The 15,785-nt window shown below is 44.5% G+C and overlaps 1 protein-coding gene across 3 annotated transcripts in view; it reads right to left on the bottom strand.

The window, feature by feature from the left end:
* Positions 1-15,785, bottom strand: part of INSC (INSC spindle orientation adaptor protein) — an 87,926-nt gene that overhangs the window by 54,310 nt on the left and 17,831 nt on the right. For all 3 annotated transcript variants that reach the window (XR_007404678.1, XR_007404679.1, XM_035704157.2), the window contains exons 2-4: positions 11,488-11,833; positions 10,456-10,508; positions 8,929-9,052 (exon numbers count right to left, since the gene is read on the bottom strand). Coding sequence is in view for 1 of the 3 variants with exons in the window: in XM_035704157.2 (XP_035560050.1) it covers positions 8,929-9,052; positions 10,456-10,508; positions 11,488-11,833 (523 nt within the window). In the remaining 2 variants the exon portion in view is untranslated. The remainder of the gene's footprint in view (positions 1-8,928; positions 9,053-10,455; positions 10,509-11,487; positions 11,834-15,785) is intronic.

Below are 15,785 nucleotides of genomic sequence, written 5' to 3'. Positions count from 1 at the left end.
TAGAAAGACAGGGATAAAAAAAAAAAAAAAAGGAAAAGAAAAAGAAAAAAAAAGAAAGACAAGAAAGACAGGGATCTTAGGCTTAAGCAGTTCCCTAGCAAGAGGCAAGGATAACAGCTTTCATGATATAGAACTAAAATGTCTATGTATTCTAAGGCAGTTTTTAATTTTCTTATTTAGACCTAAAGGAATTTTGAAAAATATATGACCCCTTGCACATTTTTGATTTGATGGTTAAAATTTTTCACCACCAGTTTCAAGAACAAAGTTGGAAAGGATGTAATTTCCAGCAGATTGTAGATACTCACATAAAATAAAAGGATTACATCACTCTTTTTAGATGTAGTCAGTGGAACTTAAATACCAAAACAACTTGATGCCCTCATCATCCTCTTAAAAATGTATGAATAATCCCTTTCTTTAACATTGTCAGCATTTTGCATCTTTTCATCCTTAAATTTATGTTCCCATCCAATCCCTCCTCAGAATTTTCTTTTAATGTAATACATTTAAGTTTCAAAGTGTTTTATGGATCACCCTTGTCATATTTATCACTGACATTTGAAATTTCATTTTTTTCCTGTGCCTATCAGGCTCTAAGTATTTAAAAATACTCTCTTCTTGGGGCATCTGGGTGGCTTAGTTGGTTAAGCGTCCAACTCTTGGTTTGGCTCAGGTCATGATCTCAGAGTCATGGGATAGATAACAGCTTCAAGCCCCATAGGGCTCGGCGCTTAGAGTGGAGTCTGCTTGAGATTCTCTCTCCTTCTCCCTCTGCCCCTCCCCTTGCTCGCATTCTTTCCTTCTAAATAAATAAATAAAATCTTTTAAAAAATACTCTCTTCTTGGTTGAGTTACTAATTATTATCAGTACAATTGGCCAAAGCAACATAGATTACAAATTTTGACAAATAATCATAAATTACAAAAATTTAAATTTTATTACAAATATATGTCCTGATGAGATAAATGAGGCTTTGTATTCTTTTTTAGGCTTTCTCATTAATTCATATATACATGATTGAATATTGACTTAGTGCTCTATTTTGAGACGTAAACCCTGAAAAATCTTGTTCCCATAAATACATAGAGAGGAATGGGAAGAGTTTATATAGCCAAGTTGCTCAACCCTTTGAGTACATTCTGAGTTATGCAATCACATAGTGATCCAACATCAAACACTATTTTTGATGATCTGTGAGCTGATAACTCCTCTAAATTGGTAAAAGCAAAGAATTGGAAATCACTTGACTTGCAAAAGCATTTGTCACCCAATCATTAGAGTTGTTCATTCACTATCTCAATTTCTGGGAAGAATTCCAAATGTACTTTACCAAGACTTATCAAATAATTATTAATTATACCCATTTCTCTTTCACTTGGAGCACCTTGGGTTATCCAAATTATGTAGAAAGGATTGGGAAAATCAAAATATTATTACTTTCATTGCCAATACAATTTTTAATAAAAATATTTGTGTGTGTTTCAAACAAGTTTTATCAAAACCTTGACACTACAGCTTTTGCTTATTTAAATTATGGAAATGCCCACCTTATATCCTAATTGGCAAAGACAGTTCTTTCAACCAAGCCAGTCAGCCAAGACAACTTTTTCTCAATATAGAACTAACTACATTTTTAATTATAAAATGTTTTGATATGTTTCAAGAAATGCTAAAAAAAAAAACACTGACAAATAATTATAGAAATCATTCTCCAAGGGAAAATGCTAAAAACTGGTAGTACTAAAACAATGTAGAGATAAAATAAAATCTGGTTTATTTGTATATGTTATAAAGCCAAGATAAATCAATTTACTAAACTTTTAATAATGCAAAGTAATATGTAGCTAACATTGCAAATTACTTATAAATCTAGGAATATAGTAAAGAACATTGTATTTTTTCAGTAAATAGGTGGGTATATGTATTGAAATTTGGTGTTCATTATAAGGAATAATTAAAATTTGAGAATAAAAAATTAGAAATCAGGGCGCCTGGGTGGCTCAGTGGGTTAAGGATCTGATTCTTGATTTTGGTTCAAGTCATGATCTCAGGGTCATGAGATGGAGCCCCATGTTGGGCTCTAGCCTTAGTAAGGAGTCTGCTTCTCTCTCTCCCTCTCTCTTTCCCTCTCTGCCCACCCCCTTATGTGTGCATGCTCTCTCTCTCTAATAAATAAATAAATCTTAAAAAAACATTAGAAATCATTTGATTATTTTTAGTAGCTCTAATGATCAAACTTCCCTACATATTTAAAGAAGGAAAAAGGTATTTACTGGTTAAATCTAATGAGTCCAGCTGCCAGCAATTAATTTTATCTTTTGCTAACAAGAAGTAGAAATTAGCATAAATATTTCATAAAATATGTTGACAAAATAAGCTTTAACTGCTTTCTTAAATAATGTGCACCAAATCTGAAAAAAAATCATGTAAAATTTGTATCTGTGGATTTCATCCAATATATCTTGAAAAATTTAGTCATTCTCTAAAATACTCCAGCATTTAAAAGAATCAGGATCATTAACCTTTAGAATCTCTGGCTCTTCAAAGATGTTTTCTAGCCAATGGATGACATATCCTAGGGTTGAGTGTGAGATATAGTTGCAAGGAATTGCTTGCATTTAAATATGTGCCCCCAAAAGCCACTTTGAGTGCTTGATGTATCCTATCAGTTCTCTCTTTGCTTTGTCTAAGGAGAATGTCCCTCAAGAGCCATGCATAGTCTGGGAGTAAATAGAGATGGAAGGGACATAATAAATTGAAAACTTTCAAAACCACCCTACCAACACACACACACACACACACACACACACACACACAACCATATATCTCCACAATGGGCAAAACACACAATTTCTAATACCTTTCTCAATGGAAATATGTAAGAAAAGCACAGAAATAATTCATGGAGGCCTATGGGTTATAGTTCAGGAATGAAGGCTTCTTTGATCTCCCCAATCCTACTGCCACTCCAAGGCTTTACACAGCAGGGCAATGCACTATAAGATTTGGGATGGATGGGAGCACATCCCTCTTTTGGAAAGTAATAGAAGGGATGTTTGAAACTGTGTATTATTGGGAGGATCATTTCTAGGAATGAAACAAAAATTGGAGATCTGGACATTGATTTCCTTAAAAGTATATATGCTTGCATTTCTCCTAGAAAATCTTTGGGAACCTGGAGAATGTGATGCCTTTGAAGTGGTTTGAAGAATTCTAGCCTAAGTTACTTCAAGCAGCCCAAATCAATGCAGCCTGGGATGGCAGAAAAACAGTGTTTGGAGGGGAGCTAGAAATTAAGAAATGTTAAAAATGCTGGGTGGGAAAGTATGCAAACCAAGCAAGTCATTGGGAAGAGATTACAAATATCTGACTTTGCGTGAAGAAGTAAACATATCAAATGCCCTTCTATAAAAAAAAGGAGACATTTTTCTCCCATATATAGTAAACACTGTGCCACAGTTAATCTATGGTAGATGCTTCCCCCCAGTGAATGAATGTTCAGAAAGCCTTGTGGACCATGGACAACTGAAATAAACTGATGTAATGCCACAGGTGCCACCAAGATGGTGTCTGTTCCCTACCCTCTTTCACTCAACTGCAAAGAAGTATCTGTTAAGACCGTCAGCAACCCTAAGACGGAGTCCTAGCATGAAATGTTGCCTGGAACTCGTCCTTTAGGGACTGAGGATTGGCCTTGTTTTAACTTTCTGTGAGTGCAGGAGTAGTGCTGTGATACTGCTGTGTATCCACGGTACTACCTCTTTCAAGCATAGCTGAGAAAGACCAGTACAAATTGGGAAGCCTGAAAAAAAAAAAAAAACAACAACAACAAATTGGGAAGCCTGGGGGATGCCTGGGTGGCTCAGCGGTTAAGCGCCTGCCTTCAGCTCAGGGTGTGATCCTGGAGTCTTGGGATCGAGTCCCACATTGGGCTCCCTGCATGGAGCCTGCTTCTCCCTCTGCCCGTGTCTCTGCCTCTCTCTCTCTCTCTCTCTCTCTTTCTCAATCTCTCTCTTTGTGTCTCTCATGAATAAATAAATAAAAATCTTAAAAAAAAAAAAAAAAACTGGTAAGCCTGCAGGGAGCCCCTCCCCTTGCTGGAGAGACAGACCAGACTATAGCTTCCCAAGGAAACATGACCACACACACTGGGATGAGACCTTTCTGGCTAAGATGAGCACAGAAAGAAAATGGAAGAGAATTAGATTAACCTAAGTATTTGGGACTTTGAATTATTCCTACAGGTAAAGGGATGCAGAGTTTTATTTTTAAGTTTTTTTTAACTATTTTCTCTCAGAGAACTTTATGATAAGACAGACAATTTCTAAATTTTAGAGATCTTTATGTACAGATTATCTTTATGTTACGACTTAGCTGCATTGCAGCCTCTGATTACCTATACTGAACAACATAACTGAGCAAGATCTGAGAGTGGGAAATAGGACAAAAAAGCAAATTTTGAGCTTTAGTTACAAAACATCCTTAGAGCTAATTTAATGGATGTAATATCATGAGTCATTTTCAAGCCTTCAGGAACAGAGTCTAAATTTCCCACTGTGACACCAGAAGGATCTACAAAGAAGTAGGGGTTGTTATTTGGAGGAATGGCTTCATGAAAGTGAGAAATAATCTCCCCGCTGGCAGCTGACCTCCTCCCCCAAGGGGCTCAGCCGCCCTCCTGCCTGACCACAGCCCAATGGATAAGGCCAATAAGACAAGTGGGAAAAATTAGAGAGGGAGACAAAGCATGAGAGACTCCTAACTCTGGGAAATGAACAAAGGGTTGCAGAGGAGAGGTGGGCAGGGGGATGGGGTAGCTGGGTGATGGGCACTGAGGAGGGCACTTGATGGGATGAGCACTGGGTGTTATACTATATGTTGGCAAATCGAACTTAAATAAAAACAAATGTAAAAAAAAAAGGCCAATAAAATAATAGGGCAATAAGTGTCAACTACTAAGGGGCCGTATGTGGTTCCCCACTATTCCTCTCCCCTAGGTAGGGATTTCAGCAACACACCTCTGCTAGCTTTGCTCCCTACCTCCTTCTGTCCCCCTACTGAGACGGTAGGGATGAGTATGTTCAGCTTAGCACCTGTCTCTCTTCTCTTATGAAGTGTCGCTCTGCTCTGAGCTCTGTCACAAGCTAAGTGCTTGTCCCTCAGGGGATGCCTGAGGCTGACCAGCAGGGAGGGGAAATTTAGCTGTGAGATAAAGTTTTAACTAGCTCACTTAGCCACAGAGCCAAAGCTGCATTCCCTAATCAGTTTTATTAGAATAAAACTATTCTATTTTAAACTAAAATCAAAAATAATTGATGGAATGAAGGATAAATTAATATAACTTCTACCCACATGAAGCTGAGTCAAGGTACAGTTTAGAGTCAATTTATTTGATAGAGAGTCCCTTAGAAGTCATTTTTAAGTAAATCATTTTTTATAAGTTAAGTTTTCTCTTACCTCCCACATAGCTAATCCTCTATTCCCAGATAGATTAATCATCAGTGTTCATTAATTTCCTATTGGTGGCTCCTAACATTTAAACTTTAAAGTTTTCCATACCCACCAAGTAGTCAAATTATCTTAATAAACAATTCTTTAGGTGACTAGGGGGCTCTTTTAGCAAAGCACACTGTGAGCTTCTCTTAAGGTAGAGCAAGTCTTGAGTGAATAAAGCTGTTGACACTGTCAGAAGAGTGCCACCAGTTACTCTTGGCTTGTCTCATTTAATCCTAATGACAACCCACTGCAGAGGTGAAGGACATTAAGTAACTGGCCCAAGTCTGCAAATCCAGTAAGTAGCACCACCAAGATGTGAACCTGGATACTCCAAACTCCACACAATCCTCTACCCCACAACACCCACATTCATAGATTTCCATGCTACCAAGACTGGAAGAAACCTTGCAAGTCACTCATCCCCTGCTAATGCCCCCCAAGCCTGACGTGCTTGGCTCAGGGACAGAGAGTCCCTTCGGAAAGGCAGCCCCTTCCACTGCAGGGCGGCAGCCCTGTTGTTTCACCAACTCCTTGCTACAGAGAATGTCCTCTAGATCTGGCCCTGCTGGCCTGAGGCCCTTCTCCCTGCAGAACCCCCAAACACAGAACTTTGGGGGTAGCAGAGTGTCTGTCCATCCTTAGATGAAACACCCTCGGCTCCTCCACCTATGTCCCACATACCTTGATCTTCAGCCTTTCCCCCAACCTTGTAGGAGCCTCCTCTGAGCACAGCCATTGCCAGGGAGACATCCGGGGTCTGGAACTGGACGTAATACTCCAGAATAGAGCGAACCAGATCAGAGTAGTGCTAGGTTGTCATTGCCCTCATTGTGAGCATTGTTCTATTACATAGTATTTTTGTGGATGGTGGGGAATGGGGGGCGGGGGGGTGGCGAGCACTGTTCCTCTGCTCAAGAGCCTCCTGAGAAAAAAAAATTTTTTTACTAAATTGCATTTCCTGAAATGCCAGCATGCCAGAGTAAGTGATCAGGTGCTTTAAGAATAATAATTTTAAAAAAAGATTCATTGTGACTATGCAAGTTTGGAATATACTGCTTAATATTCATTCATTAATAAGTCTTTATTGAGTGCCTACTGTATGAAAGGTACTATCTTAGTGGCCAGATATATATCCGTGAACAAAACGAACCCAAATCCCTATCTATGGAAGCTATAGGCCTGACAAATACTATGAATGTGTGGAGACCTTTTAAGAAGACTCTTGATGCAGAAGAGCACATGATGGAAGAAATCCCAATGCAAGGAAATAGGCTTAAGTTCCTTTATGTGGAGATACCCCCAAATATGATCCTTATATAATTACTAACATCCCAGGGATTGGTACCAGGGTCCTTGGGTCACCAGTTTAAGAAGCACATGCTTACAACACTGAACACAAATCACCTTGCCTTCAGCCAGTGTGTTTCCTATGTCACTGCCATCTGTATGGAAACGTCCTAACATAAAAACCAAACAAAACAACAAACAACCTAAACATCAGACAAAAAGTATTATGAGTATGGCAATCCTGACCCGTAGGAGGGCATAGAGGGGGCCACCAAGATGCATAGAGGGGGCCACCAAGGTGCATGCTGGGAGGGAAGGGGGCTTATCTGAAGCTAAGGAATATGTTGGACAGACAAGGGGAGGGAGGCCAATGGGTGATCAAATTCTAAGAGAGGAGCAGCTGATCCAGCTCAGCTCCCAAACCAAGCATCAGTGACCCAGGTGGTCAGACCTGGGGAAGGGCAGGACTTAGCCAGGGAAACAGAAGGACCAGATCAGGAATCCCACTGCGAACAAGATCGGGATGAAGGAAAACCCAGAATGGACCCAGCACTGCCCAGGAAACCAGCAGCATGGTCTACAAGGTCCAGGCAGGCTCCTGGCAGCCCAGGGAGCTTTCTCCAGGATTCTGACACAGACCATTGAAAAGACACCTTTGCCTCCTGGTAGATTGACTACTTCCAAACCCAGCGGGCTTCTGTTTACAATCCAACATAACTCTTCGAGCTTAGCCCTTTTCATTGAACCTGCTACCTCCAGGCAAAAAGGCACAGAAGTAACATGAAAAGTATCAGTAGGTACCATAGCCCTGCTCAAAAATACCTCCAGGCTCCCTTCCTTCCCAGATCTTGCCTTCAATATCCTCACTCTTCGCCCCCTTGACTTTTTCACCCACTTTGGCCTCATGTTCCATAGGGTCCTTCTGGGATTTGAGAGCTCAGTTTGGGACACTGGCCCCAGCTTGAGCCACCACCCGCCCCTATATGTGCGGGTCAGCATTTGCACATCAATGCCAAGTACCAGCCCCAGCAGCCCAGGCTTTGGCCCTTCCTTCCACTCATCCTAGGCTCTTGGGACAGAGTGGCCTTTGCAGACTCTCCGGGGTTGCGGGGTGAGAATGCATCGGCCCAGCTGCACTGCCCAGCAGCAGGTGGGCCGGGTCAGAAGAGCCTGTACCCTGTGCAAAATGAGCCAGACACACAGGAAGGAGAAAAAGGAAGCTCCGGGCTGCGTAGAAAGGCTGAGTCTGGAGAGAAGCTGATAGGGAAAGGGACTTGCTATTTGTGGAAGGCTTTTATTTGGTGGTGGGAAAAGAATGGCAAATATGTAACACAATATTTCTGTAACTATAAATAACATGTAAATACCTTTCATAATGAAAACCTTATGGAATCCGCTTTTCTGGGAGGCTTTTAAAATAGGAAAAGGCAACAGAGGGAAATAACATATATTTAACCCATACTATGATGTTTGCTTAATCCTCTCACTTTTCTTCTGGGGAAGGCTTTCACTTTGTGGATGAAGAAAATGAGGCCTTTTGGAGGTTAAGGACATAATCAAGGTCTCACAGTGAACCAGAGTTTGAAAGTAGATCTATCTGGTTCCAAAGCCCTCGTTCTTTCTAGAATCAAGCACGACCCTGCCTAGAGGCAGGGGCTGGACTATATATGACCTTTCGAGATTCTTTTCTATTGCCGGGATTTCTGGAATTGGTTTGTTCCCCACAGGTACCTTACATCTTTCAGGACACTAGGGACCCACTGCATGTACCATGGACAATAAGTACACGGAGATTTAAGGTGGTAGGAACGATACTGAAAGTGCAGTTGGGAAATGCCAACTTCTGCGTGGACTTGCTCTGTGCTCTGTGAACCTTAGGTAAGTCTCTTCCCTCTCTGGGTTCTAGTTTTCACATCTGGAAAATGGAGATTTGGGCTAACATGGGAAGCCTCGAGCTCTAACAATCCTGTTTGCTAGGTGCCGGAGTTCACCTTGGTAGTCTGAGGCTAACCCCCCACCCCCCGGCCCCGAGAAAGGACTTTTTAGGGCTTCCCACGGCCTGGTGCACACCTTTCCTAACCCACACCCCCACCCCAGGGGTCTACATGAGCGCCCCTCTCCGCAGCCCTGCCCGCACTGACCTGCACTTCCCGGGTCAGGGCCAGCTCCAGCAGCTGGCCGAAGTGCTGGCCCAGCGTGCTCAAGGTCTCACTCACACAGGCCTTCATTGACTTCAGGACATGTTCATTCTCAACCTGGAGGCACCTGGGAGAAAGAAGCCGCAGAGTGGGGCCACTGGGAGGGGCAGGTATCCAGCCTAGAACCATCCCAGGGGCCAGATCTGGGCCTGCTGCAGGCCTGGGGGTGGTGCCAGTGGCCTAGGGAGAAGCCATCAGCTCCAGGGGAATCAGAGATGGAATATTCCATAACAGGTTCGTCCTTCTCTGGCCTGCTAGGGTTCAGAGAAGCACTGCCTGAAAAGGGAGCTAACAGTCCATGTCACCAAGAAGAAAGGCCATCAGAGAGTGGTCAAATTCATACCTCTGGGCTTCTCCCTGAGAGAATCTGCTCTCATTGCACCGGGGTCTAGGGATGGGGATAGGAGCTGCAGAGGAGGGTGCTGGTGTGCCAGGCAGGCCAGGGCTCACTTGCAAGGTGTATGGCAATATGTGTGACCCTTTAAGAAATGCTATTCAGGGGCATCTGGGTGGCTCAGTGGTTGAGCGTCTGCCTTTGGCTCAGGTTGTGATCCTGGGGTCCTGGGATCGAGTCCTGCATTGGGTTCCCCACAGGCAGCCTGCTTCTCCCTCTGCTTATGTCTCTGCCTCTCTCTGTGTCTCTCATGAATAAATAAAAATCAAGAAAGAAAGAGAAAGAAAGAAAGAAGAAAGAAAGAAAGAAAGAAAGAAAGAAAGAAAGAAAGAAAGAAAGCAAGCAAGCGGGCTGTCTACAGAAAGGAGCTTTAAAAATGTTCTCCCCAGGTAGGAAGAACAGGGGGTGGATCAAGTTTGAATTTATCCCTATAGCCTGAAATGTTCCGCTGGAAGGCCAAAGACCCCAGCAGGAACCCTAGGGGATACCAAGTCCCATGTTTCTCTTGCAGGGCATGGGGGCTGGGAAGAGTAAAGGAGAGTGTTAACATACACCTGGGTGTGCATACATGTGAGGCTGAGTGTATGTGTCTGCGTGTAAACGTATATATATATGTTTATGTGTGTGAGATACAGAGAAGAAGGTGTGGGTGTATTTCTGTGAATATATGAGTGTGTGTTTATATATCTACATACAGGCAAGTGTGTGTCTGTGAAATCCTTGTCTATGTGTCTGTGAGTATAGGGTGTGATGTCTGCTGTCATCTTGCCTTGACTTTGGGGATTGGGTGGGGCCTTCCCAAAGCTCTGGGAAACCTTTTCCTTCTTACCAACCTTTACCAATCCTCTCTCTTCCTATGCCTGGGCCTCTCCTCCTTTACATTCTCCATAGGGCCTGAAAATGGGGCAGAAAATCCCAAGGGACCCTTTCAAGGTCGCTGATAAAAGTCAGCAAAAGTTGGCTCCTGGGCCACCACCAGGCCTCCCCACTCACTCTCTCCCTCTAGAAGAAGATGCCAGCCCCTTCCCCTGCCTGAGGACAGCCTGTCCAGTCTTAGCTAGCATCCAGATTTTTACCTCTCTGTGATGGCCGAGAGCTCTGAGCATTTCTCCATTAGCAGTTTCTCGAGCTGTAGAAAAAAATAGAAAAGTCTATTTGAGTCAACAAGCATAGGTTGAGGACCAACTACTGTACAGGGCCCTCCAGGGTATAAAGATGAATCAAATCACCTGATTTTGGAAGCAGGCACATAAACTGTAACACAGTGCTATATGGATGGCAAGACACCATCATCAGCTTCTTTGGGAGCTCAAAAAAGAAAACCAGGCACTGAGTTATGCTGGGGGACCTGGGACGCTTCAGAGAGGAAGGGACATTTGAGCGGGGCTGCTAGGGATGAATAGGAGTTTACTGTCTGTGAAGTGGAGCAAGGAAAAGGGTAAAGCACTGAGCTGGGGAGTGAATGCCCGAAGAAAGAAAACCAGATGACAAGGCGATTTTCAATGCTCCATTATAGGCTTAGAAAAGAAGCTTCAAGATCATGGACTTCAGAATCAGAAAGAGACTGAATATGACTTAACTTTGGGCAAGTTACTTAGGCTCTCTGAATTTCTGTTTCCTCATCCATACGGTAAGGATATCATACTAGCTAATATTTTTCAGCAACTGTTTTTCATGTTTAACATGTAATAACACATTAGTCCGCACAACATATGTATGAAAAATGTGCTATTATTATACTCATTAGGGTGATGGAACTGGGGCACAGAGAAGGTAAGTAACTTGCCAAGGTCGCACAGCAGAGCTGACACTTGAGCCCAGTCTGGCACAAAAGTGGGTACACGGCACCCCTGAACAGCCTCTCGCAGTGGCTATGCCTGCCTCACACGTAGTGCAGGTTAAATGAGGCGTGTGTGGGCAAGCACCTAGCTCGGTGCCCAGTACGTGCTAGGTTCTCAGTAAAGGTCCTTACTATCTTCCCTGCTTCTCAGAACAGGAGGGAGGCCCTGGAGCAGGAAAGTTTCAAACACTTTGGACACTTCGGACCCATTCTTCCAGAAGGCATCCCCTTCCAAGGGCCCGCCCCTGCCCATGCCAAGACAGCCGACCTGACCCATCTCCTGCGAGGAGCTCCTGCTGACCGCGCTGTACTCGCTGACCATGGAGCGGGCGTGGCAAGTCAGACGCACACTCATGCTGTGGACACGTGCCCAGCGGTCCTGGGCCAGCTTCTGTCCAATCCTGCGCAGCTCGGTGCTGATGACCCAGCCCCTCTTGAGAAGCAGCTGCAGGGGGTCTCCGGGGCCAGGGCCGCCGGCCAGGATGAGGTCACTCTGTGCATCTTCCTCCAGGCTGATGGGCTTTGCCTGCAGGACGCACATGCACTCACACTCGGTCATGAGCTTCAAGTCCTCCATCCAGCGCTGGACCGAGTCCACCTGCATCAGGTGCAGCCTGCAGCCAGGGAACAGTGCCACAGTGGCCATCAACACCCCGCGATCGCCCAAGGTTTCCATTTCAGGCCATCAGATGTTTACTAAACACCTCCTATATGTTCATCAGTGTTTCTTGTGTTCACTTACCATGGTAACCCTCTTATTTTCCACTATCTCCATCTTACAGATAACAAGACGGAGGCACGGAAGTTTTGGAAGCAGATGACCAGACAAGCAACAGGCAATGAATCTGGCACGTTAGCAGACTATATTCACCAGAAGAAGAAGGAAAGAGAAAAAGCCTAAATATCAAGGAGTGCTTCTGTTGTTATGAGCTATGGTACAGCTACACAATTCTTCGAGAGTGAACTACAAAGAGCAGCCCCAGACTCACGCGATCAGAAAGGGGATAGAGAGGATGGAAACACATATGATCATCGTGTTCTAGAGCTAGAAAGCTAAGCAACCTGGCCTAAGAGCTTCTAAGAGGAAAGACGTGAACTAGTCTCTGGCTCACTGACTCATTCACTCCATAAACACTGCAGTGGACAGCTGTCACTTTTGTCCTTCTAGCGTCCTTCCTCCTTCCGTCAAAGGCAGAGGCAAGTTACATTGCTGCCTCTTGGTGTGGCGGCCTGGGCTTCAGCTGTTCCCTCCTCCCAAACACAGGGGCTGCGAGGCTGTGAAGGCACAGTGCCTGGGAACCAGCATGCGGCACCTGTGGTGCTGGGTGGGGAAGAGCTCTGGGGCCCTGGGGGGCCGGGGGGGGCGGGGGGACACACTCATGCCCCCTTCCTTCAGGCCTGGAACGGAAAGGGCCATGGAAAAGCCAAGGAGGGAGAAAAAGGGAATCAGTGCCCCAAACTTCCCCTGGCTTGGGCCCTTTCCAGAAGGCCTGATGAGATTCCAGACTCCCCTTTTTGTCACCCCCTCCGCCCCTGTCTTGCACAGAAGTGTGCTCCATTCTCGTTCTTTAAGATCTTTAAGAACTAGAAAGAAAGTGGGATTTCAGAAGCCGTGTTAATTAAAACCCTAGCTGATTTATTGCTCGGCTGGTAAGAGAAATGGAATGACAAAACTATTGATTTCTCTAGTATCTGCGTTATTAGGGCCTGTGAGCGTCTGTTTGTGGATATGAACTCATTTGGGTGTCTGTCTATATTATCTGTATGCCGGTGTCTGGATGTCTGGCTTGGAGCTTGTGTGTCTCTACCTGCGCAAATAGTCAGATGATTGTGTGTGTTTACAAGCCTTGCATCAGATAAACTCGATGACTAAGAACAGCTGGGGTGGGCCTTGAGCGTGGGCTGCATTTAATGACTCAATTCCAAAGTAAAGTGTGTAGAAAGGGGACAAAGAAAAAGTAACTTTGCAGCAGAGAAACCTGACATAACCTCATCCTACTCAAGAGATCTAAATGAACCTCACTGCTCATCAGCCGTGTTGACCGCGTGGTACCTCTGATGAGATGTGATGAAAAGGCCTTTCTTCCCCCAAATACATGGCCTCAGTCTCATCATGGGAAAGGCATCAGGGGCCGGCTCAGGAACACTCTACAGAATACCTAATCAGTACTCCTCAAAACTGTCAGCGTCATCACCAACAAGGTAACACTAAGAACTTGTCATAGGCCAAAGGAGACAGAGGAGACGTGATGACTAATTATAACAGGATCTCCTGGATGGAATCCTGAAACAGAAAAGAACCTTGGGGGGGCACCTGGGTGGCTCAGTGGTTGAGAGTCTGCCTTTGGCTCAGAGCGTGATCCCGGGGTCCTGGAATCCAGTCCCACGTCGGGCTCCCCGCAGGGAGCCTGCTTCTCCCTCTGCCTATGTCTCAGCTTCTCTGTCTACCTCCCATGAAAAAATAAATAAAATCTTTGAAAAAGGAAAGAATCTTCGTAGAAAACTAGTGAAAGCCACATAAAGTCTGGAGTGGAGACACAGCCCACCGTGTCAGGGCCTTGAGCGTAAGAAAAGCTTCCACAGGGATCCCTGGGTGGCGCAGCGGTTTGACGCCTGCCTTTGGCCCAGGGCACGATCCTGGAGACTCGGGATCGAATCCCACGTCGGGCACCCGGTGCATGGAGCCTGCTTCTCCCTCTGCCTGTGTCTCTGCCTCTCTCTCTCTCTCTCTCTGTGTGACTATCATAAATAAATAAAAATTTAAAAAAAAAAAAAAAAAAAAAGAAAAGCTTCCACAGGCCCAGGCCAACAAGGCTTATACATTCGCACATGGGGGCCAACAGAGCTGGCTCTGCTACTCACGGCCTGTGTGGCCAAAGGGAAGCTGTGGCTGCTTTATTTTTTTTCCTTTTTCTGAAATTTTTATTGAAATATCATAGGTACATAAAGGTGAACAAATTATAATATCAAGGGACAGTTTGGTGGATTTTCAGCATCCAGGGAGTCTCCCTTGTGCCCCCTTCTGGTCACTCCCCAACCAGGATAACCAGCCTCCTGACTTAACAACACACCTTAGTCTTTTCAGTAACTTAACCTCTCTGAGCCTCAATTTCTTTATCTGTCACAAAAAGATAATAATTGAAACTTCCATGCCAGGTAGATGAAAGAACTACATCAAATGGTTGAATGTGAAGGACTTAGGACAGTATGTGGCATAAAGAAATGGTCAAAGAGGCTAGTTCTCCTTGCTGCCCTTCCCCCATGTAACGCTTCAGCACCTCCAGAAATTACTAACCTACTGGCTAGAAGTTTCTGAGCACATTCCACATGTTGAGCACTGTGCCAAGTGCTTTACATGAATTGTTTAATTTATTCTTCAAGACAAGCATCTGAGTTAGTAGTATTGTTATCCCCATTTTACAGATGAGGAAGCTGGGACGAGAGAGGTAAAGTCACCCGGATAAAAAGTAGTAGCACTGGCACTGAAATCTTGGTCTCTCTCACTCCAGAGTCTACTCTTAACCTCTTTGCTTTACTGCTTCCCACTCTGAGAATCCTTCAAAAAGAAAAAAAGACCTAGAGGAGCAGAGAGCAAGATGAGACAACCTTAACACAGGGAGATGGGAAGAACAATTTTTCCCAAGCAAAGACTATTGGGGCTGCATCTGTGCAACAGGAAGAGAAAGGAAGCTGTGAGCCACTGGCTCTGCCTAAAGCTCTGGGGTACAGGGAGGCCAGGATCCTGGGCCCCAGAGATGCAATCGCTGCTTTCAGGCTAAACCCACTCCCGGCTGCCCAGTTGCAGGAGCTGCCTTTCAGGGTGATGGCCGCAGAGACGCAGACAGACAGGGGCGCCCTTGGGGGAAAGCAGAATCTGGTTTTCTTTAAGAATGAGCTTAAAATAACTTCTGTTTCTAGAGATGGTTTAGACAAATACCTCCTCTTTCTCCCCCAAGGAGCAAACAAATGTAAAAAGAATAAACTGAGCAGATTAGTAAACCCATAAATCCCTGCCTCCTCTTAACCTCACTCCATGACCAGGCCTCAGGGCCCATCCAGCAGCAGGCCCAACCACGGCCAACTCTGATAGGGCTGGGAGGACATCAAGAGGTTCTGACCCACCAGCAGGTGGAGGGGAAAATGGGTTGGCTGCTCAAAACCTGTATATACGTCCCACCCAGCCTGATTTTAACCAATATGCTTTGCACCCAAGCTGCTCAAATTACAGCTAAACCGTTGAGGTTATAAGATAGTTGTGTGTGGTATAAAAAAAATAGAGGATTGGATGAAAAACTGTTCTGAAGGCAGAGGAAAAGGGAAAGTAGACAAAACCCACCAGTAATAATAATTAATATTTATTGGACCCCTATAGTACCCCAAGGGTTGTACAATTATCATGCATTATTTTATTCTCACAATATCCTGATTAAGTGCACACTTTCCTTGTCTCCATTTTACGGATGGAAATACAGAGATGCAGAAGATTTATAGGACTTAGCCAGAACTCTCTGCAGGCAACCTACTCCAAAGATTGCCCGAAGATTGTCTATACTGACCACATTATAT

Source organism: Canis lupus, chromosome 21, assembly GCF_003254725.2.
Source record: "Canis lupus dingo isolate Sandy chromosome 21, ASM325472v2, whole genome shotgun sequence".
Classification (NCBI taxonomy): Eukaryota; Metazoa; Chordata; class Mammalia; order Carnivora; family Canidae; genus Canis; species Canis lupus.
Note: the sequence above shows the minus strand (reverse complement) of the source record. Positions and strands in the feature narration are given on the sequence as shown.